The sequence below is a fragment of the Catharus ustulatus genome, chromosome 4 (genome assembly GCF_009819885.2).
Source record: "Catharus ustulatus isolate bCatUst1 chromosome 4, bCatUst1.pri.v2, whole genome shotgun sequence".
NCBI lineage: Eukaryota > Metazoa > Chordata > Aves > Passeriformes > Turdidae > Catharus > Catharus ustulatus.
Genome location: NC_046224.1, coordinates 22923583 through 22944620, shown reverse-complemented (window position 1 = coordinate 22944620; position 21038 = coordinate 22923583). Strand labels below are relative to the sequence as shown.

The window sequence follows — 21038 nt, the reverse complement described above, 5'->3', positions numbered from 1 at the left end:
ACTGCCATGGGGAGCTTCACCTACCCCATGTAGTGACACCACAGGGCTCCTAACCCAGCCTTATAGGTGATGGTCCGAATGAGCTGCCAAGAATTTGGGCATTTTAGGAACTCTGCTGCTTGACTTGAAGGCTCCCAAAGCACCCTCCTCTCCTCCCCCTGCTCTAGGAAGCTGAATCATGCCAAGACCAGGGATGGCCAGGCATATCACCACTTTTTCCTATGTACTACTATTCTTGGCAACAGGAGAGGTCACTGAGACAGCTGTCCTGGCCCTGTTGCACAATCCTGGGCATCACCAAGTTATTCCTAATGCTGTGAAACCAGGACCTTGTCTGCAAGGCTGACAGTGAGCTCCAGTTCATCCAAAGGCAGCTGTATCCCTCCTTACCCAAAACCAGGCATGTCCAAGGCGTTCTCTGCACTGAACACACACCACACGACAAACGGTTATTATATCATGCTTTTAATACAAACTTAAAAAAATCTGGAACAATAGAAACTGTACAGATTTGATCAACCTTTTTGTGGGGTTTTTGTTTGTTTTTAACTAAATCTCTAGACACACCAATATCCCGTTCCAAAATATTGCACAACATTCTGAATACAAAACTCTGATTGTATTCCTCCTTCGCTAAAGAAAAAAAAAAAAGAAGGAAAAAGAAAAAAGAAAAAGACAGAAACCCCCTGGTTCCCTCTCTCAGTAGTCCCCTTCTCCAAAAAACCCCAAGCAGAGCACACACACAGAAACCCTCCACTTGGAGACATACAGACTTCTGTCCTCTTTCACTCCTCTCCCACAAGGCAACTATCAATTCACTCCTTGGAGAGGGGCGGGAGGAAAGGGAGGCTGAGTGGGGAGAAAGGAATCTTCACCACTTCTTTTTTTTTTAAAGTTTTTTTCCTGAAAAAATATTTTTCTCTCCTCTTTTTAAGAAAAAATCTTGAAAAGAAAAAAATTACATTTTTTTACGTTAGAAATATACATATATTATATATACCTCTTACATTTTACAAATGTAGCAAATTATTCAATACAAACGGACATCAACAAAAAGAACATAAACCCATAAAAAATTAAAGTTAAAAAAAAAATCTTCTCTCTTCTCTTCCTAAGAAACCAGGTAAATTAGTGCAGGTTTTTAAAAAATAAAATTGAAGCTGAACGCCTACATCCAAGACTAGAAAAGACCTGAAAAGGCCATTAGTTTCCATTGCTGCCTGATGCTGGAGGAACATTTCTGAAGCACACTTTTTTCCTTTTAAGATGCAAAGAGGTTGGTCCCTCTTCTTTTCCTCCTTCCACTCACACCACTATTTTTAAAGCAGGTATAATGTGTGGCAGGGCAAAGCAGCATCAAAGCTTCACACACATAAGCAGGTGGACAGGGGACATCCCCACTTCTTCCCTCCCTCCCTGTGCTGGAGGAGAGTGTGCTGTCTCACGGCAGTGGCTTGCAGGTGGCTTTGCCAAATGTGGAGACAGTGGGGGGGGCAACTGGACCAGACCCTGCCATCAGGGGCTGAGCACCTCTCAGAGTCCAGTGCAGCATGTAGGGTGGCACCCAGCAGCACCCCATCAGGGAGAAGGACTCCATGGCAGTGGTAGCATCCGTTAAAAGCAGTGGGTTCAAAGGAAAGAAAAAAGGGAAACAACAGCTGGGCCATTCCTCACCAACTTGTCCTAGTCTGGAAGCCTTCAGGGTTGAGGTTGTGGGCACCAGCTTTGGGGAATCTGGCTGGGCTCTGCTCTCCTCACCCACCTGCTGCATTGGTCATAGCTCAATAGCAAGCAGCCTGCTTGGGAACCCATGCTGGGCACAAGGTCAGGACCATGTGCCCTATCACCCATCGAGAGGAAGGGTGCACTGGAAACTCTCCTTGGAGAGCTCTTGGCAGAGACAGCTTCCCTGGGACAGCCCATTACCTTCTGTAAATGCTCACTGGCAACACAATTACAAAAGGGCTGGAGTGCCTCCATCTCAGGGAAGGGAGCAGGAAAAGCACATGGCCAAGCTCATCTCACCTGAAAGAGATTTCTTGAAAGAGCACATTGGTTCCACAAGTGCAGGAGGAGTGGATTTCAGACTGTGCTTCAAGAAGGATCAGTACAAGAAAACCAAAACTCAAGTTTGGGAAGCAGCAAAAGCTTATTTTTCATTTAAACTGAGAACTTCTAAGACTGGAGTTTCATCCTCTCCATCTCTCTCCTCTTTGCACACTTTCATGCTCACACAGCAGCTGCCAAGAAGACCTCCCTTTCCACCTAAAAAGCCTCCACCCTTCCTGGACATGAAGCAGCCCTCCTTTGGCTTTCTGTGAGGGTGGGTTTCAGAGTCCTCAACACAGAAGGGATCAACAGCCACTACTGCCTGACTGCAGCACATCATCCTGGAGAAAGCTTCAAAATCCCAGATCTCATCCCCACTGTGAAGAGGTACTATACATTCACAGCCTGAGACGACCACTTGTCTTTGGAGAGCTCATCCCAGCTCTGCTCTAAGCTTGCTGCTGTCCATGCTGATGTGATCTGGCTGGAATGAGGAATCTACAATAGGTGCTTCCTTTTCTCACCGATCCATCACCTCCTCGTGTTTCTCCAGAAAGGCAAGGGAAGGGATTTAGTCAGGTGCATACCTGGCTGAAAGCATAAACTCTTATGCTACCACTCAAGACAGCAGCTTCAACAACATCACCTTATCTTCCTGAAAAGTTGTGCTGCCTCAATAACTAAAAAGGAAGGAATTTCCTCTCCAAGACAAGAAGATAAATTCACAGCAGATAATGAGAACTCTGACCTCTGAGGCCACCACCCCAAGTGAATGCTGGCCCCCGCTGCTTGGGGAAACCATCTGGGAAGTGGGGGCAAGATCCAAGTGGGGTCCAGCTGGTTCAGTGCCTCCTCCCCCAAGCCACAGAGAGAGGCAGGTGGTGTTTCTACACCACAAGGGCTGTCATCCAGACTGACTGGGCAGCCCTGAGAGAGCATAGAAAGGACCTCTTGCTCAGGTACAGAAAGGTCCAATAACCAGAGCCACTAAGCTCAAATTACTGTCCCCCTGTAGCCACAGCTGCAAGTACAGATGAGGAATGGAGCAGGAAGAAGCCATTTCACAGTAATGCTCTGCCCTGACTGTGACGTGCTGGGAGATGGTCAAGGAGAAGAGTTAGTGCTTTTCAGCACACAGACGGAGCAGCTGATGCCAGCTTGGGCTGGAGCCACAACAGCACAATGGTCTGCACCCATGGGCACAGGCGATGTTCTCCGTCTGCATGCAGATTCTAAGAGAAAAAGCAAGCTCACCCACCCATTCTGGCTAGCACGCAACAAGAGTGTGTGTGTCCTCACCAACACTGACTCATCCTCTTCTTGTCCCTCCTCCAGCACGGTGGTATGAAGATGACATCCCTACACCCAGGTGGAAGGACCCTGTGTCCAGCATGGGGCAGGGGGTGGTGCAGGGAATCAGGGGCATTGTGACCTACAGTTGCACCAGTCCTGGGCTGGGGTGGGGGAAGGGGGAACACAAACAAAAAGCCCAAGACTCATTTTAAGGAGTAAAAAAGTGAGTAGGAAAAAAAGCACAGGTACTGAGTTAAAAAACAATTCAGTGCTTCAGGAGCATTACCAGCACAGCGCAACAACACTGAGCTCTCTCTTTTCCCAAGAACCTATACTTGTAAGGTTTTAATATTTTTTGTATATTTCTATTTTTCTTTTCTCTCCCTCTTGTTTGTTTTGTTCTTGTTTCCCCCCTCCCTCCCTGCCCCAAAATACTCTCCTTCTTTTGTATTCAGTTGGCCAGGACGACAGGCTGGAACGACTGGCTAGGATACTGCATGGCATTCAGGTTGTAGCTGAGTCCTTCCACGAAGGGAGACTTCTCCAAAAAGAGGCTATTGGTGCTGCCACTGAAGACCTGAGCCATATCAAAGGTACCACCTGTGCTGGCGTTGAACTGCGATGCTGGCGGGATGTTGCTGGCCTGGCTCTCACTGGCAACACCATCGAAGAAGAGACTGCTGGCTCCCGGCGAGGCGCCGCTGTAAACGAACTCCTTGGCATTGGGGGAGAGCTGTGACTGTGGGGCTTGGCTCCCAGCGCTCCCGACGAAGTTCAGAGAGTGCATAGACAGGGAGAGGCCCTTGTGCTTCAGCAGGTTGGTGGTGGGAGACCTGACCATTCTCGGCTGCTGCACAGCCCCTGCTCCACCACCCCCTCCTCCGGCTCCTCCACCCTTCTTCATCTTGGTTGAGCCAAACTTGGTGGCAGCAAAGGTGGCAGTGGTGAAAGTGATGGGCTGCGCAGAGCGAGGGATGAAGGTGGGGCTGGGTGACTGGCCAAAGGAGGGGGATGGAGAGTTGGACAGCGAGTTGTCCTGGCTGCCGATCGGGACAAATACCTGGGCATCGGGGTTGAAGCTGCTCTTGATTTCTTTGTCCAGCTCTGTGGCACTGCAGCCCTCACTGTCATCTAGGTAGAGAACCTTAACAGAGCCTTTCTCACCAATCTGGTAGGAAACCTCAAAAGGATCAATCCAGACACTCAGCTCTTCTGGCACATTGGCACGCACATCCTCCACAGCCAGCCCACTCCGCTTGGCTGCCAGCTCCACCACCGGATCCACCGTCTCCCCTATATGAACACAGCGATAGCCAGATCCCTTCAGAGGTTTCTCTGGGTACCAGTGACCCTCATACTTCTTTTTCAATAGGCGCTCTAGCTCCTCACCAAACAGGTCTGCCCGCCTCCGAGGAAGCTTGTTGTACAGGTACGAGATGATGAAGTTAAGAGCAACTTTGATCTCCAGATGCATACTCTCTTCCCAGCGAGCAAGTCAGAGCAGTGTATTAAAAGTGACAAAATGACAGAAACATAGACAAATTTTGACTCCAAAGAGACCTAGGGAAAGAGAGAAAAGGATGGATGAAGAAAAGACAACTCTCCACCTGTTGAGATAAACAACTGCGCTTTTTAATGAACAAAGCAGAATGAGCAGTTTGCACAAATACTGACAAGTAATGCTCTCTAGGAGAGCCACCGCAAATCTACTGGTCTTCAAAACAGAGAATGCTGATAAGGAGAACTCTCCCTGCTCCTCTTTCAAAAGAAATAAGGGTGTAGCCACTACCTGCACACAAGTAGGCACATCACACTCGCCTCGCTGCCAAGCACTGCTGCTGTAACCCAGCAGGGCACTGTCTGCTCTGGCAGAGCTCTGTCAGCACATCTAACACACCTCTCCTGCCCTGGCACTTGGCTGCTTCCAGCACAGCTCACCTGCACCAGCCTCTCCAGAGCACAAGCACAGCACCTGAACAGCCTCGTGACTCGCTCAGCAGCTTTGTGCGGAGACCTGCTCGAGCTCAGGACGGCAGGGCCAGCCTCTCCTCCGGGTGGCCGGGTGGTTGTGCTGGGTGCCACGTCCTGCTGGCACAAGCACAGAAGGGATGAGAAGGAGCAAGGGAGGGTGCCGGAGCACCAGCTGCCAGCTCATGTTTACTATCCCCTGACTGGCAGGCACATTTCTTATTAAGTGTACCCAGTTGAGACTCTACCTAGCTACAAGCATAAAATCTCAGTTTAAGTCTGCTGAGGGGGGAAGAGTGGGACAGTAAATGTGCATAGGGTCACAAAATACATACATGCCAACAGCCTGTCGAATACAGTTTACATCACTTATCCCTGCACAGAAGAAAGATGAGCTCTGCCAGGATCAGGTACTACTTAATAAAAACTGAGATTGCTTGCCAAAGATTAAAGTAATCCTCCCTCCTCTCTCTCTCGCTGCCTTGTGAGGAAGTCTCCGAAATGGAGAGAACCCACAAAAGCACAATGCAAAACCACAACACTCAACTCTCCCATTATACACAGATTTGCAAACAATGTTTGTCTGGGTACAAAAAAAAAAAAAAAAAAAAAAACAACAAACGCAAACTAGGTATGTCAGCACTACACTCTGTCACTCATCCAAAGAAGATGAATCCCACAGATATTTTAAGAGGAAGCACACTTCCAGTAGCCTCCACACCTCTCCAGGGGAAAGAAGAATATCCAGTTTTTAATTGGCAGCTTAGTCAGAGGCCTCTCTGTCTTCAGCTGCCCTCACCTTGCTCAAAGAGACACACAGTGTTCAACCGTCTTCCTAAAATGGGCTTTAGGGATATTCTTGTACAGCACTCAAGCCAATGTTTATGATGTGTGACAATTATTTGGGGGTGGAGTACAAATATACATAGTCAGCATTCTCCTGAAAAATCCCCGCAGCACAACCAGGTATCCAGCTGGTCTAAGTCAGGAGGAATTGAAAAACTGACCAGACTTGTTCACTTGGTCTGGTTTAGTGGACAGGAAGGATCAAGTAATTTTAAAGAAGCCCTCAAATATTTCAAAGCTTTACTGCAAAAAGGGGATGCAGATTCTATGCTTTTTCTGTACTATTGTGTGTTCACAGAGGCTTAGCTTTAGGAAGATGGTAACCAGAAACAGATCCCACACCTCCGATCTGCCACCAAGGAGGTCTGGAAGGAACCCCCTTTGGGTTTGACTCAGCAACACAAGAACACACAGGAACAAGGGAGTGAAAAAGAATTCTTGCCTTTAAAACCTGCTTTAAGGAACTACTTTAATGTAACAAACTTTGGTAGGTCACTGCAACCTTACCAAGTCCAAGTAAGAACAGATGAACGCCAAAGAAATAAGCAACAACGGTTTTTCTAAGAACAGTTAAGAAGAAGCCATTTTCAGAAGGCAAAAGTCCTGGCACAGAGACAGAGCCTTTTCCACAGAAATTAAGTATGAAGCAAACCCCAAAAGAATACACTTAAACCCTAACAAGCTTGTACAGACTATACTACCTCAAGGGAGGATTACATGGAGCTCTCTAACTTCTTTGGCTTTGAGACATTTAAAAGAGAGGACACCTCGGGATCACAGAAAGTTAAGCAGGAAGAGAACAATGAGTTTTTTAGTCTTTTTATCTTGTGATAAATTCTAATTCAGATCCAAAATCTATTAAGAAATCAGATATTAAAGACTGGGAAAGGAACAGTAGCCAAAATTTGTTAACATCCTATTTACTATACAAACGTCTCAATATATTGAGGACCCCAGTTCCTCATCAACTTTTTGCAGAAAGTAGTGAGGAGGTACAATTATACATTATCTCCTTTTTTCTTTTCTCCCGTTTTCCTAAAAAGAGAATACTCTGTACCTTGTTTATGAAAAAGGTAAGTTAATTAGCCTAATAACACCAACAGCTGCCAAGGCAGTGGCGTACAATTGATACCTGCCAAAGGCACAAAAAAAAGTCACTGGCTCCTCAGGTTATTGACATGGCAAGATGCACTCCCGTAGGATCCCCTCAATCTCTTTCTACTGCACTGAAATATGATAAAATAATTTTCAAATTTTTTAAAAAACCCCCAAACCCACCAAAATCCAGCTGAAGCCGCATGACTCTGAGAAAAGAAACTACTGAATATCAATTTTAAGAGGTGTTGTGAGCAGTCTTCCATAAAGGCCAGCATTTTCAAAGTAAAGGCTTACTGTACATGGGCAGAACACTGAGGTGCTGGCAGGGAACAAAGAGCAGTTTCTCTGGTCTGCGGAGGGAAGGCAGGAGCCCCCTCAGACTCCCCATTTATGTGTATGCTGAAGGGGAGAGGCCAGACGATCACTTGTAATAGAGAAGAGCGAACATGGGAACGATTCCCTCTCCTCCAAGCTACACCAACACGGTGGGTGACCTTGCGGGCATTCCCCTTCGAGCTCCCGGAGGAGGCCCGGCCTGGGCTGGCCGCCGCCTCGGGACTTAGACGGCTGCCACAGCGGTCCCACAGCCGGACACACCCGTCTGGAAGGAGAGCGCCCTTCCCAGCACCTCTCCAAGGGCAGCTGAGAGGCTCCCCCCCGCCAGATGAACGGCCCTGGGGAGACGAGCCCCGTCCCCCCCCTCCACCCCCGGTAGCGCGGCCATCCCCGGTGCCCGGCCGGCCCCGGCACGCCGGGAGCTGTAGTCCTCGCCCCCCCTCCCCGCCCCGCGACCTACTTCTCCCCGGACTGCGGCTCCCGGCGCGCCCCGCGCCCGGCCCGGCGCGTCCCCCGGCGGGGCAGGGCACAAAATTTTCCAGGGCACATGCGCGCTGGGGCCCGCCCGCCCTTCCCGGCGCTGCCCACGGCCGGGAACACGCCCCGCGGCCCGGGACCGCCGGGCAGCCACCCCCTTCTCCCCTTCCCTTCCCCTCCCCGTCGGCAGGGACGGGCGGGCGCGTCCCCACCCCGCAGCTGCTTCCACCCCGCGGTTGCGGGACGGAGCCCGGGAGGCCAGAAGCCCAGTATCCTTCTGTCCCTCTCCCCCGCTGCTTGTCCCCTTCGCCCCAGTGGGGCACGCGAGGTCGCAAACAAGGTTCCCAATGGAGCGGTCGGATGGATGTGGATATGTCAACAAGGGAGCGCTCCTGGCCCCGCACACCCACCGGGGCACGGCAGATCGAGGTGTCCGGGGGAGATGGGGGGATGGGGGGGAAGCCCAGCCCAGCCCCGATAGAGCCTTTGTTGTCGCCGGGCTTCACCCCCTCGAAGCTCGTAGTGCACGAAAGGGAAGACCCCGGCAACATCACCCTCTGCCGAGAGCCCAGGCTGCCCACCACCGCCCTCGGGCCCAGCCTGCCTTTTTTGGGGCTGCTAGGGCTGGGGCTGAGCTGCATCCCGCTCCCGCCCCCCCGTCCCTCAAACTGGGCTATAAGGAACAAAATGGTGAACTAGAGCACTGAAAAGCGCACCCGACCCAGTGCCTTTCACCCTCAATCTTCTCCTCTGAAGACCCATTAATCCCCCCGGGGACCATAGCCGCACAATAACTTCGCGGACGGGCAGATCACTACCCCTAGTGGGGAGGGGGACGATGAGCCCCCTCAGACCGACCCCACAAAGAGAACGCGCGCTGGAGGGGTCCCGGCCCAAGAAGGGGTGTGGGGGAGGGAAGCACCCCCGGCCCCACTTACTTCGTCCTCGGCTCCAGGGCCGGCGGCTGCTGACGGCTGTCGCGGGGGCCGAGGGCGCTGCTGGTGGGTCTCTGCTGTGCCCCGTCTCTTTCGTCCCCTCCCTCCCTTGTCCCCGACGGCGCGGGGCGGGCCCGGTGCTGTGGTGTGGATGCCGCTGCTGTACCCCCAGAGCCGCCCGCGCCCTGGCCCCGAGTGAGCCAACTCACGGCAAACTTTCACCCTTAGCAACCTCTCGGCGCACGGATCCGCTCCCGCCCCGCGTGATGCGGCCGCGGGGGGCGGGCCGGGACTACTTCCCCCGCCCGTCGCCGTCCGCAGCGCCCCGGGATGGACGGAGGGGGGGCGGGCAGGCCGGCGAAGGCTGCTCTACTGCTGCTCGAGCTCCGGGAGTATCCCGGATCCGAGCTCAAGGAAGGAGGGAGGGGACCGCGGCCTTAGCGGGGATTGACCTGAGGATTCCCCCAAGCGGCTTAGCCTGAGGCGACGGGGGGGTTGGGAAAGGAATCGAACGGAGCGCGCAGGGACAGGGCCGGCCGGCGTGGCCCCCGCGCACCGTACGGCCAAGCCCCAGCTCAGTGGCAAGGCCAGTCCCGGGACTCCCGAAGGGGTAATTCCCTGCACATCCCAAGCGCGTCTGCGAAGAACCCCGTGGTGGAGCCCCCCGCCCCGCTACAGTGGAGGAGCTCGGGGAGACGCGCCCAAGGGCAATTCCAGCTCCCTCCATCGTTGCAAATCTCTCGGGATCCCCGGTCCCCCACGGGGGCGAGCAGCCCGGGGGGCTGCGAGTGCATCTCCCCGGGGAACAACGGGGCAAGGCCAAACCAGGCGGGCTAGTGTCACCGCGGGGAGAACAGGAGCAGCACTTCCACCTCCGCACCCCCGAGATGGGGACGGAGACCCCGCCCTCGGCACCGCCTCCCTGCCTCCCGGACTATTTCGTCTCTGCACGCCTGTGTCCCTCCGCCTCCAACAGAGCAGGGCCGGCCCCGCCGCGGCGGAGACGAGAGACCCGCAAGGTGCGCGAGCGCCGGCCATGCTAAAAATAACTGCGGCGTGTTAGCAACAGCCTTGCCATTGGCTGGCCAGGCCCGGCGGCGCCTTCGGATTGGAGCGCTGCCTCAGCCAGTGAGCCGAAGGGGGTGTGCGCGGTGGGCGCTGCCGGGCGCTGCCGGGCGCGGGGCCTGCCGGGAGATGTAGTCACAGGGGCGGCTGCGGCCTGCCCCGTGCCGGGTGTTCACCCCGCACCGCGGCGTTCGCGGGTTCGGGCAGGGCTCGGGGTTACAGGCTGTCCTGGGGAACGACAACCACAGTGACGGCTAGCCCTGGGACCATTGGCCGATGGCGGCACCTCCATCGCCAAAGGATGAGCTGCACCGCCCACCGGCAAGCTGAAGGCACTCTCAGCAATCACACAGACAGATCTGCACCCTTTATTTCAAAGCAGACCCATTACTAGTTCCAGGAATACGAAGAAAATGCTACAGGCATCCCCAGGCCGTGTATGTTACAGTCCAAGGTCACACCACCTTCCACACACACCACTTGGAAAAGCTGCTTACTGTCCACACATAAAGTAGCTTTTGACCCATGTAACACTCCAAAGTAGTGGAAGGCACACCAAAAACACTGTTTCCAGGCTCTCCCAGACACGTATCCTGCATCTTCCTCAGTGCTGACACAAGCAGAGAGTGACACAGACGTTACCACAGTCCCTGTTGCGGCAGGAGTAGCTGGCCTGGCAACCATCTCCCAAGTGCAAAAATACAAAGTTCATCTCTTGCCCCATTTCCACAACAGTCATCAGCCTCCTTCTGCGTTTGTCCTCCCTCATTCAGGAACATTTTACTGCCTTTACCAAGGAAGAGCATTTCTTTCGAGGCCAGCCAACACCATGTGTTAAGAAATCTATTAATTCTTTCCCAGCCACCAGCCACAGCAGCCAGCCTTGCTCATTTCCCCACTGATTACAGAAAAAAACAGTAACTTTTGAAGTTGGTTTTTCCTCTGCAGGGGAAAGGAAAAGAGAAGGGGAAGATTTATGAGAGCTATTATGAGCAGCCTTATTTTCGTCACTCCTATTTTAAAAGGAATTTAGTTACAAAAGAACACCTTTTTTTTTTTCCTTTTTTATATACTTTTTTTCAATTATTCCCTTGCTTTGCTGGAAACAAAACCATACTGTCAGCCAGAGATCAGGAAATTAAAATGACTGAGCTATTTTTAGCATCATTAAGCAAAAAAAAGGCAATTACATTTCTAAAATTCTATTATTGTTTTAATAAGGTGTTACTAAGAAGGTGTCACATATTAGGGCTCTTTAAAATACCTGTGCTTTGACCAAGCTCTTTTAATTATGGCATCGCCCTTGTACACATGCAGGCAGAGGAATTCTGTCACAGTATCTGCTCCTGCATTCTCAGCCATTTGGCTATTACGTCAAAGCAAAGCTCCTGTGTCACATGTGCGTGGGGAGGCGAGCAATTGCCAAGCCACTGGGACAGAGCTCGTTTGGTTGGGTTATTTAATACCAAGGAAGGGGAGTCAGTATAATTGGGCATAATTAATATTGCCATACCCTGAATCCTCTGTACATTCAATTCAGATGACAACCCCAAGGAAATGAAAAATTCTTTCCTGCTATTGAAAGAGGCAAACATCTCCAGCTGATGTCTGTAATGAGAAAATAACAGCTCCTGTGCAGATAAGGTTTCAGAAGCGAGATTTTGTCCATGCAGCTCCCACAGAAAAAGCTCATAGGCAGATTCCAGACTTCCACCTACCTTTTCTTTTTGTTTTGTCTCTCTTTAAAGAAAAGTAATGCTTGGGGCTCAAGGGCTTTGTCAAGACAAGGTCTAGGTGGATCAGGGAACTGGATGTATGTTACAGAGCTATTTGCTGAGCTCAGCTGTAGTTGTGGCTGGCAGTTGGTCTGAAGGGGTGTGTAACAGGGAACACCTACATTTCAGAACACAGCAGTGCCTTGTTAGTACTGGCAACAGAGGCCAATTTCTTAATAGGCCAAGAGGTCCCATGTTCTCTCCGTCAATGCAAATATTTGAAATTAAAGGAGCTTTTTTTTAACTTATTATGCAATATTTTACACCAAAAATATTTTAAAATGACACTACCTAGAAAAGTAACGGCAGGAAGACACATTTAGCTCCTTGCATTAGGATTTGAAGACAGCACCCTGGGGGTTCAGCTGCCACATTGACAAAGCTGTCCCTGCCTCTCCCACCTTTCCCTGCTATTGCCACACAAGTACTTCGCAGCTGGCAGCCAGGGAGCCCCTGAATCTGGCTGCATACAACTCCATGAAGTGATGAAGCCCTCCCAAAGCTTGGCCTGCACACAGCAGCAGGACGTGTCTTGTTTCATTTTCCTCTCGTGGGGAAGCTCGCCCTTTTAGCATGTGCTCTGGTCTCCAGTACTGTAAGGCAATCTCCTTCTCCTGGACAAATACTTTCAAATCTATTTAGGTGAAAAATAATGCACTTTTCTAGAGGCCCTGCCTAGGTGTCATGTACTGGTGCACAGAAATCATTACCAAGCAAGCAAGGTTGTGTTTTTCTGGGCTACACAAATGTGTCCATTACCCTTGTCTGAATTAGCAGCTTCAGGGCAATGTCCCATCCATGCTCTGAAAGTACCAGAAAGGCAGTGGCACTGAACTGATCTGTGCACCAGCAGCATTTGGCATGCTCCCCAGAGCTGTCTGAGCAAACAAGGCAAAGGGGAAAAAGCCTGTCCCTCCCTCTCTCCACCTGCCCAGTGACTCAGAACAACTAGAAATGGCAGCTTAACTCTCAGAATACAGACCGATATATCCAGCAGTCAGCGTCAGGGCATCAGGAGTGCCAAGAAAGTGAGTATGCTCAGCTGTTTTTGGGGATGGGGGAAGGGATGGGGACACTCGTACCTCTACAGCAAGCCCTGCCTGGCTGATCCTGCTAAATGACTAGGAACAAGGAGTGCTCTAAAATTAGCTCACTGGGGTGTATTGGTTTTGAGACAAAAAGTAATTCCTTACTTCATTTCCCTCCACCTTTACTGAAAAACTTTGTCATCTTCCAAATTTCTGGGAAAGAAAAAAAATGCATACAAACCTCCTGCGTTCCTAGTGAGATAATATGGGCAGCCTGACTGAGGGCAAGTGATAAATTCTGGTTGAAGTGATAAAGTTCCAGGTACAACAAATCTGCATGTCATGGCCTGCTTTTAAAGATACACAGAATTTAAAATGGCTGTTATCCTACATGGACTTCCCAGTCTGCAGAGGCAGTTGCATGTTCCCATAGCACTGCTTTGGGAGAATAGGTTTGCTGTAACCAATGAGCTAGATTGCTCTGAACATCTTGGCAAATGGCTTCCATCAGAAGGGGATAGATGTATAGGGGAACCATGGTGCAGGGAAGAAGATGTACTGATACTCTCAGAACTGCAAAAAGCTTGGAAGAGAAATCTGACAATAGCTGGGGGCAGGAGAGGGAGGAGCAGCTGAGATAGCTGGTAGGGCCAGTGACAGCTACAGCCAGCTGCAGCAGGGAAAAATTACTTTTGAGGGGCACTTGTGTGCTTTTCACTTTTATCCAATGACTGGAGCAGGTAGAAGAGGTATTTAAGCCAAAGACTAGTTAAAGGAATTGGTACTAGCCTCAAGGGAAAAGCTGAAATCCTGGCAAGAACACAAACCAAAAAGAGCTCTTGAGGCTCAGCACCCCAAGACTGCACAAAGACAACCATGTTAGTGCTCTGCTCAGACTACAAGCGCCTGAAGGACAGGGCACACTGAGCCAGGACCCTGATTTAACCATCTGAGGAGTGTACACACCCGTGGGGAACTCAGTTCCGCCTCTGCACAAAGGCGCCTGTTCCCAGATCTTTGCTGAGCCAACAGACTGCTTTTAGCCTGTACTGGTATTTGACAAACAAGCAGCCTCTGGTTTCCAGCACGCACACAGCCAATAGCCCAGAACACAATAGTTGGTTTCCCGTTACAGCAGGGAAGGCTTTAACTTATTCACAAGAACAGGATAGCGAGTCAAATAGCTTAGTAGGTTTTAGAAAGGGATTGGATGCTTGCATGGTGAAACAACATCCACAGCCGTATTAGCTGGGATAAGGGTTACAAGCTCAGCGATCCTCATGCTACGGGACAAAATGATCAGTGGCTGGGATCACAGGCAGACAAAAGCAACAGCCGTTCCCTGAAGCTCCTTGTGGCAAGGTCACGTGGTTATAAGCAGACACTGTCAGAAACCAGATAACCCATTGTGAAGTGCTAGCTGGGCTAATCCTCCGTGTCCCCAGAAAGCTCCAGAGAGGCTAGGCACAGAATGAACCAAAGAGAAATCCTAATTGTACAAAAAAATAAAAACCCAAAAGAAAAAGCTTTATTGGTATGCATCCTACAGAAATGGTTACAAGAAACGGCCTTGGAGTTATCAAAGAAAACACAGAACAGCTGTATTCTCCCTAGGAAGGTACCAGTCATGAGCAGGTTCCTTACAAAACAGGGCAGCATGGAAATATACTGGAGGAAGGGAGGAGGGGAGCAGATTGGTACTCTGTTCTCAGCACTGATGGACGGGGCAATTTCACACAATTGAAAGGAGGCCCAGTAGGAACAAGGTCCACATTAAAAACAGCACTTTCCATTTTTACATAGCTACTCTATGTGTATGTGCTTGCCCACTCTGCTTTGTATAGATATGAGCTGGGGTAACTACTAGCAGAGCTTCTACAAAGGCAAGAGACAGTAATCTTCATTTGCCCTCTCACATCATTGGTTCTGATCAGGTTTCAGTCCCCAGTCAGTCTGCTATTTCTCCAACCTCAAGTATATTACTAAATTTGTACTGCTTTAGGGGAAAAAAAAATCAACCAGTTTTCAATAAGAGTAAAGTCCAGAGATGTTCCAAGACCCTCTTGTCAACCCAACAGGAGGTAGCCACGTACAAATAGGATCACCTCTTCTTGAAGCCATACTTTTTCCTTTCATAGAAAAGATCTGTCTTGGAACTGCCCAGGTTGACGATCTTAGGGCAACCATCTCTCTGTAAGAAAAGAAAGTGCAAGTTAGGAAATGGGCAAACACAGAACATTATAGTTGTAGTAGGTTCTCAGTTCCCACACTCCTCTCCCACGTCCTCAACACAAGACAAATTGCTCTGCAGTGCTGGTTACCAGTAAGACAGTGGAACAGAGAAGAAGATGGATGTCTTTTCAGCATTACTGTAGGACATGCTCTCCCTGAGGGCCGAAATGGAAAACAGCTCATATAACATCAGCCATTTAATGAAAAAGATGCGCTGTGCCTCAAGACTGAATTCTTTGTAAATCAGGATATGCAGGACTTCTAGGGCCCAGAGGAATAACCTCTCCCCTCCTTAGCCAAGAAGAATCTTGCTGCCCTAGATGTCACCAAACCATTCTTGTGTTTAGGAGCCCCTCAGCTGTGACAGAACTGAATCTCAGATTTCTTGCATCCTGGATTGATCACTGCAAAGGTTGTAGTGTCAGCTACTCATAGCAGCTGCATAGATAAGTTCTTGTACCTGAATTCCACTAGATGGTGAGAAAAAAAAGCCACAAAAAAAAAAAAGCAAAGGGAGTAGGGGAGACCCTCCCGAGAGGTGTGCTTGCAAAACCAAATCAGAAATGTGCCTCTTGGTATACCTGGGAACATTTGCCTACGGGCTACCTGAGCCCAGCATCTGCATAATTCTTTAGGGCAAAACATTATGGCTGGCCACAGCAGCTGTGAGGGGCCCAGCAGGCAGAGGAACATGTGTCCTTGGCTGAAGTAGAAGCCTGAGTGCATTAGATTTAGAAAGCCCCTGGGCAGATGTCAGATGCTGTAGAATCTGCACCCAAGCTGCCTGGTTCCCATGCCAAAGATGCAATCTGGTGGGGAGGATCTGCATTATAGGAATAACAGGAGAGGTGGGGAACAGAAATCATCCCTCCCCCATACACCTGCCACAACCCATTTCTAGCTACTGTCTCCTTATTTCATTTTGAACCTCAATAGTAGGACTCTTTCAAGCCTTGCCTCCCACAATCCACGAGGTCTTGTTCAAATCTTGACAGCCTTATTGCAGGGCTCTGTTCATTCTTCCACCTCCTCCTAAGGACACAGCTCATGAGCACCCTCCTTTCTCCAAGAAAAGATTACTATTTGCAACTCACAGATGTCCTGGGTGACAAGGTGGGATTCTGGCCCTTACCCACAGATGGAAGTAGGCTGAAACAATATTTCATTCTTTTCTCCACCACAATAAATGAACCAAGAGTAACCAGGTCCTTTGTTTAGTGCCCAATAGCATTCCACCTCTGCCATCCATTTTATTTCCTTTCTTGTTTCACTATCTTTTCCAGACTTTATCTGAGGATGATGAAAGTGCTGTGGCTGAAACTGTGGAGTGTTAAAAGCTTCAGATAGAGAGCTCTGCCCATTTTCTTATTCACATCAGCACCAGATACCATAATTGTGACAGGCAGCAGCACACTTAATTTTTCTCCTTCTGGGCTCCCTATGCTTGTACCAGCACTTTTCAATTCTGCAACAAATCATGTCAAATCTGCTCTTTCAGATCTGCGACATGTAACATTTGAGTTTTCTGCCACAGAGCAACTTTCTTCACTCCCAGCAGCATTCACCCAGGTGTCAAAATACTCCAGACCTGTTATTCCCCTCTAACTCTATGTTTTCTACAGTCTTCCCTGAGAGAACAGCTGGTTATTTCACACCTGAACCAAACAGGTAATACAGGTGATCTTAGGTTATGAAAAACACCTGTTGGGAATCCATATGAATTGGTAAAAATAAAACCAAGCCTATTTTACTCATGAGTTATAAAGCCAGGTATCTTCATTCCAAAGGCAAGTGAACAAAACTGTTTCTTACAGCATTTATAAAGTAGGAGGCAGCATCACCATCACAGCACTTATATCCATATTTAGATACAGAGAAAAATTATGGTCTTGCTAGATCTAGTGACTAAATTCAAATGAAGACCTGCTCCTGTTCTGGATTTGGTTGCAAGCCTCTAGAGAAAACAGACACTGGAGAGAATTAAAGCAGCAACTCACTTATCTGAGTACTCTCCTATAAATCACTCTGAACCACTCTCAACACGTTCTTCACAGTCATTAGGGTGTGTAGAAAATTACACTTGCAAAGCACCAAACAACTTTTAACTGACACTCTCACAGATACCAGGCCTATATTCTGTTATAGCAGAACTGTAAGCATCCTGTTCTTGTTCTTCTGTAAGGTCTTTCTAATGATTTGTTGCAGTTCATGTCCTGCATTCATTGTGTTAGATTATTAACGAAAGTATTACAAGGGGTGAACAGATTTCACATGGGCAGTGGCTTCCAGCACAATATTATAAAAGATGATAGCTCTGCCTATAGACCATTACACCAAAAAGCATTAGCAGAAAGAGACATATCTACAATACAGACCATTCCAGAAAAGAATATGAAAATAAAAATTGTATACCATTGAAATTATACAAGAAGCATCAAACTTGTGAAACACAATTACCAGTGGAGACACTGGACACTAAGGACCAACTTTAACTTGTTATTCAAAGGAAAACAAAGGTTTTGATTCCACAGGCCTTATAGTACCATATGTGTTCTCACACAGTAGTTCATAGTGGTCTTCTGGTGAGGAGCTGCTTCTGCCACTGCCTTGAGGTGTCTGCAATATTTCTGACACTAGTGAAACCTAGGCTGGAGCTGTAGTAAGATAACAGCCTGAAGTGGTAACAGGCAGTGTGTGGAGGAAATGAGCTGTGAGTGTGCAAAATAGTCAGAGACTCTTAGAATGAAGAGAGTTACAATACCTCAAAATGCTTTGCAAACACAGAGACCTATCAACAGGGAAGAAAGGTCTGAGGTATCCCAAACGAGTGCCAATCCTCCCAGCACTAATTTCGGCAGCTCCAAGCCCCTAAAAGGTAAGCATGGCTACTATGTAGCCAGGATGGCAACTTACATCTTTTTCCTGGATGGTGCACTCCTTGCAGTAGTAGGCGTCGGACACTCCAGGCCCCCCGCAAATGACGCATCGGCCCTGGTAGGAGCCGTAGTTACACTCGTCACAGATGCGCACCAGCGTGCAGGGCCGCACGTACGAGTCACAGATCACGCACTTGCCATCACCTGCGAGCACAGCACAGCCTTCGGTTACAGAATGTCCTTTTTGCCACCCTCACATCAGAGAAAAAGCTTCCTGGTCAAATAAATTTTCTGTACAATCAAAGACAATACCGCTGAACTGCAGAAATGTGCCTTGCAGGCACAGGGCACAACTTTGTATTGCACACAGACTCGAGAGGAACAAGGGCTGTGGCTGGCAGTATTTGAGGGTTTTTTAAAACTTAGTCGTACATTCACAGTCAGAGAAGAAACCCAAAATTCCTTCTTTGTGATTTGCCAAGACTTACTCAGATTGAATCACTACTTTTATTCTACAACTTTTCCTGACTTATCCACTTGCAAAAGAAAAAAAGCCAGACTGACAGGCTGACAGGACTAGAGCCCTTACCTACACAGAAGCAGCAGTATAAGCTTCTCCCGCAGTGCTACATCAACAAAAGTCTGGAGTTACTACCCTCAAAGTGATAAGAGATTGTACTCTTTAATCCTTCATCTGTGAGAAGGCCAAAGAAAGGGCAAACTGGCATAAGCAGCCATTTCACAAAAGCTGCTCTTGCACTCTCACAAGGAACTGAGTGAAATTCAAGTACTCATATCATACAGGCAAGGAGCCATCAAATGCCAGTGACGGTTTCTGCTGAGCTGGACCTTAACCAAAACATTGACCTACGGATGAAAGGCTTCATATCCTATTACCAGTTCCCAAGGTATTTAATCCTGACTCCCCCAAACAGCTTGCCTAACCTGCTCTTAAATCCCTGGCGTGACAGCCCTCAGCTACTACCAATGGGAATCTGTTTCACTGTCAGGTGCTCTTGGAAATGATCTTGCTTCCTCCTACCACTTTACTTATTCTCACACTCTTTTTGAGTCACAAACTACTCACCTCGTTTGTTCTGTTCCCCTACATGACCTAATGACAGATCACAAGGATCTAACAACCGATCATATTCTTTCTTCCCTTTCACAGCTAAGTATTTGATTCTGTGGAGTTTTTTCCTGCTCTAACTTCAGATATTTGCCCTCCATTTCTCCTTCTAGATGCTAATGGAAACCTTTCTCACAGTATGATGAAGGCAGAAACAAAAAATGCATTTTTTCCCCCTGCTTTGAAATGATCAGGATGATATTTTGGTATTACAGATTACAAGGATCCAATGAAGCAGTCACTGTAGCCTCAGCCACTGGAAATGCTGGCAGCAGGTACTCTAAAACTGGCTTTGTGTGAGAGTCTGTTTGAGCTTGCAACTTTTTAAATATTCCTTGAGCTACGCTTGCAACGTTAATGTAATTGTTCCCTTCTCAAAGAGTGACATCAAGTTTGTGGTTAAAGCAAAAAATAGATTCCAACCTTCGAATCCAAACTGCATGCTGTAACCACAACACCATGTTCTCAAGCAACTAAATGTGGATGCTGTACTTACATTTTTCACAGAGTCTTCCAATTGCTGGGAAAAAAAAAGAAAACAATTATTTGAGGCAGGAGAAAAATCTAAGTAACGACAAGCTGGAATGTCAAATAATTATCTTCTGCAATGAGCAGTCTTTAAAAAGATTAAAGATCAAACCACAGAAACAGTTTGAGCATAAATACAAACATTCATGATAAACAATATATATCCTCCTGGAGACATTTACCAAGACCAAAGACGCACTATAAAAGCACAATGACACCCCTCTGCCATAAGAAAACCTACATTCGTCATTCCATTTCAAACACCGTCCGTGTCTGAAGGAAATGCTGCACATGAGTCTTGGCACAGCTTTTACACTGGTTTTAGTGGGGGGGGGAGGAAATCAAGTGTTTGTTTAAAGCAGCCAAAACACCTTTTTGGCTTTAGAACATGAAAGTAGTTAAATGCATCTTAGAAATCTCGTCACTTGTCTGGGACAAGCACAACAATGATGTTAGGAACTAGGAACTTGGATAAATGCCATAAATATCGAGTTTCAAAGACTAGATGTCCACATTCACAAAGACTAAACAGTGATTCGGCTGAAGTCTGAGAGACAAGGGACTTGTCAGGACATGACTTTTCAACATAGTCAGATAGTTAGAAGCACTGACTATTCTAAAAAGTGATTTCCTATGGACAGTGCAGCTGAACATTTTGCGTTTATGGATCTTGCAGAAAGCTGCTCGCTAAATTTGCTTTTCCAAGGAGTGACAAAAACCTGGAAGGGATACCTCAACTTCTAATCTTGTAAAAGAGTTCTCTGAATTTTACCCAAAGGCGGACTCAGATGCAACAAGGATAAACCACGTTATCCGTATTACAGAGGTAACGCGGAGGATAACTTTTGTCTCGCAGCCAGAAAGATGCTCTCAAATGCTGCTGGATCCGTAATGCACGGCAGGACATCGAGACAAAAGGAAAATAAAAGGAAAGCAGAAGACGGAGGGAGCGAGGAGGGGGCGGCGCACGCTCCTCTTTCTCCTCCCTCGGCCGGGCCTAGCGGCCGCGCGCGCCCAACGCCGGGAACGGGCCCACACGCGCGCGCCTCCCGCTCGCCCCGCGGCGGGAAAAGGGGCGAAGAACCACCCAGTCCTCATCCCCCAGCCCCCGGGACTCACCCACACCCGCCTGCTTGCGGCAGAAGATGAGGTCCGGGTGGTGCTTGGCCATAGCGAGGCGACTCCCGCCCGGCGCTGCTCCTGCGGCCCCCCGGAGCCCTCACGGCCGCACCGCCCCCGGGTCCTGGCCGGAGTGAAAGCAGCGCCTGCCAAAGCGCCTCCTCCGAGAGGGAAAACGCTGGGGCATGCCGAGATAAACCCTTCCCCCTAAAGCCACTCCATCTTTAACCTTTCCCGCCCAGAATAGCCCCGCGTGGCAGCCGACGACCCTCTCCCTGTCGCGG

The 21038-nt window shown here is 48.9% G+C and overlaps 2 protein-coding genes across 2 annotated transcripts; both read right to left on the bottom strand.

Annotated features, from left to right (window-relative positions):
• Positions 1-447: 447 nt before the first annotated feature.
• On the bottom strand, positions 448-9270 carry TOB2 (transducer of ERBB2, 2). Its single transcript, XM_033058765.2, has 2 exons — positions 9006-9270; positions 448-4902 (listed from the first exon to the last, which is right to left on the bottom strand). Exon 2 carries the CDS (start codon positions 4814-4816, stop codon positions 3794-3796), a length of 1023 nt encoding a protein of 340 aa, XP_032914656.1. The 5' UTR covers positions 4817-4902; positions 9006-9270; the 3' UTR covers positions 448-3793.
• A 5106-nt stretch (positions 9271-14376) lies between these two features.
• PHF5A (PHD finger protein 5A) lies at positions 14377-20985 on the bottom strand. The gene is made up of 4 exons (XM_033058766.2): positions 20755-20985; positions 19604-19627; positions 18016-18182; positions 14377-15061 (listed from the first exon to the last, which is right to left on the bottom strand). The coding sequence occupies exons 1-4, from the start codon at positions 20804-20806 to the stop codon at positions 14972-14974; spliced, it is 333 nt and encodes a 110-aa protein (XP_032914657.1). The 5' UTR covers positions 20807-20985; the 3' UTR covers positions 14377-14971.
• Positions 20986-21038: the final 53 nt, after the last annotated feature.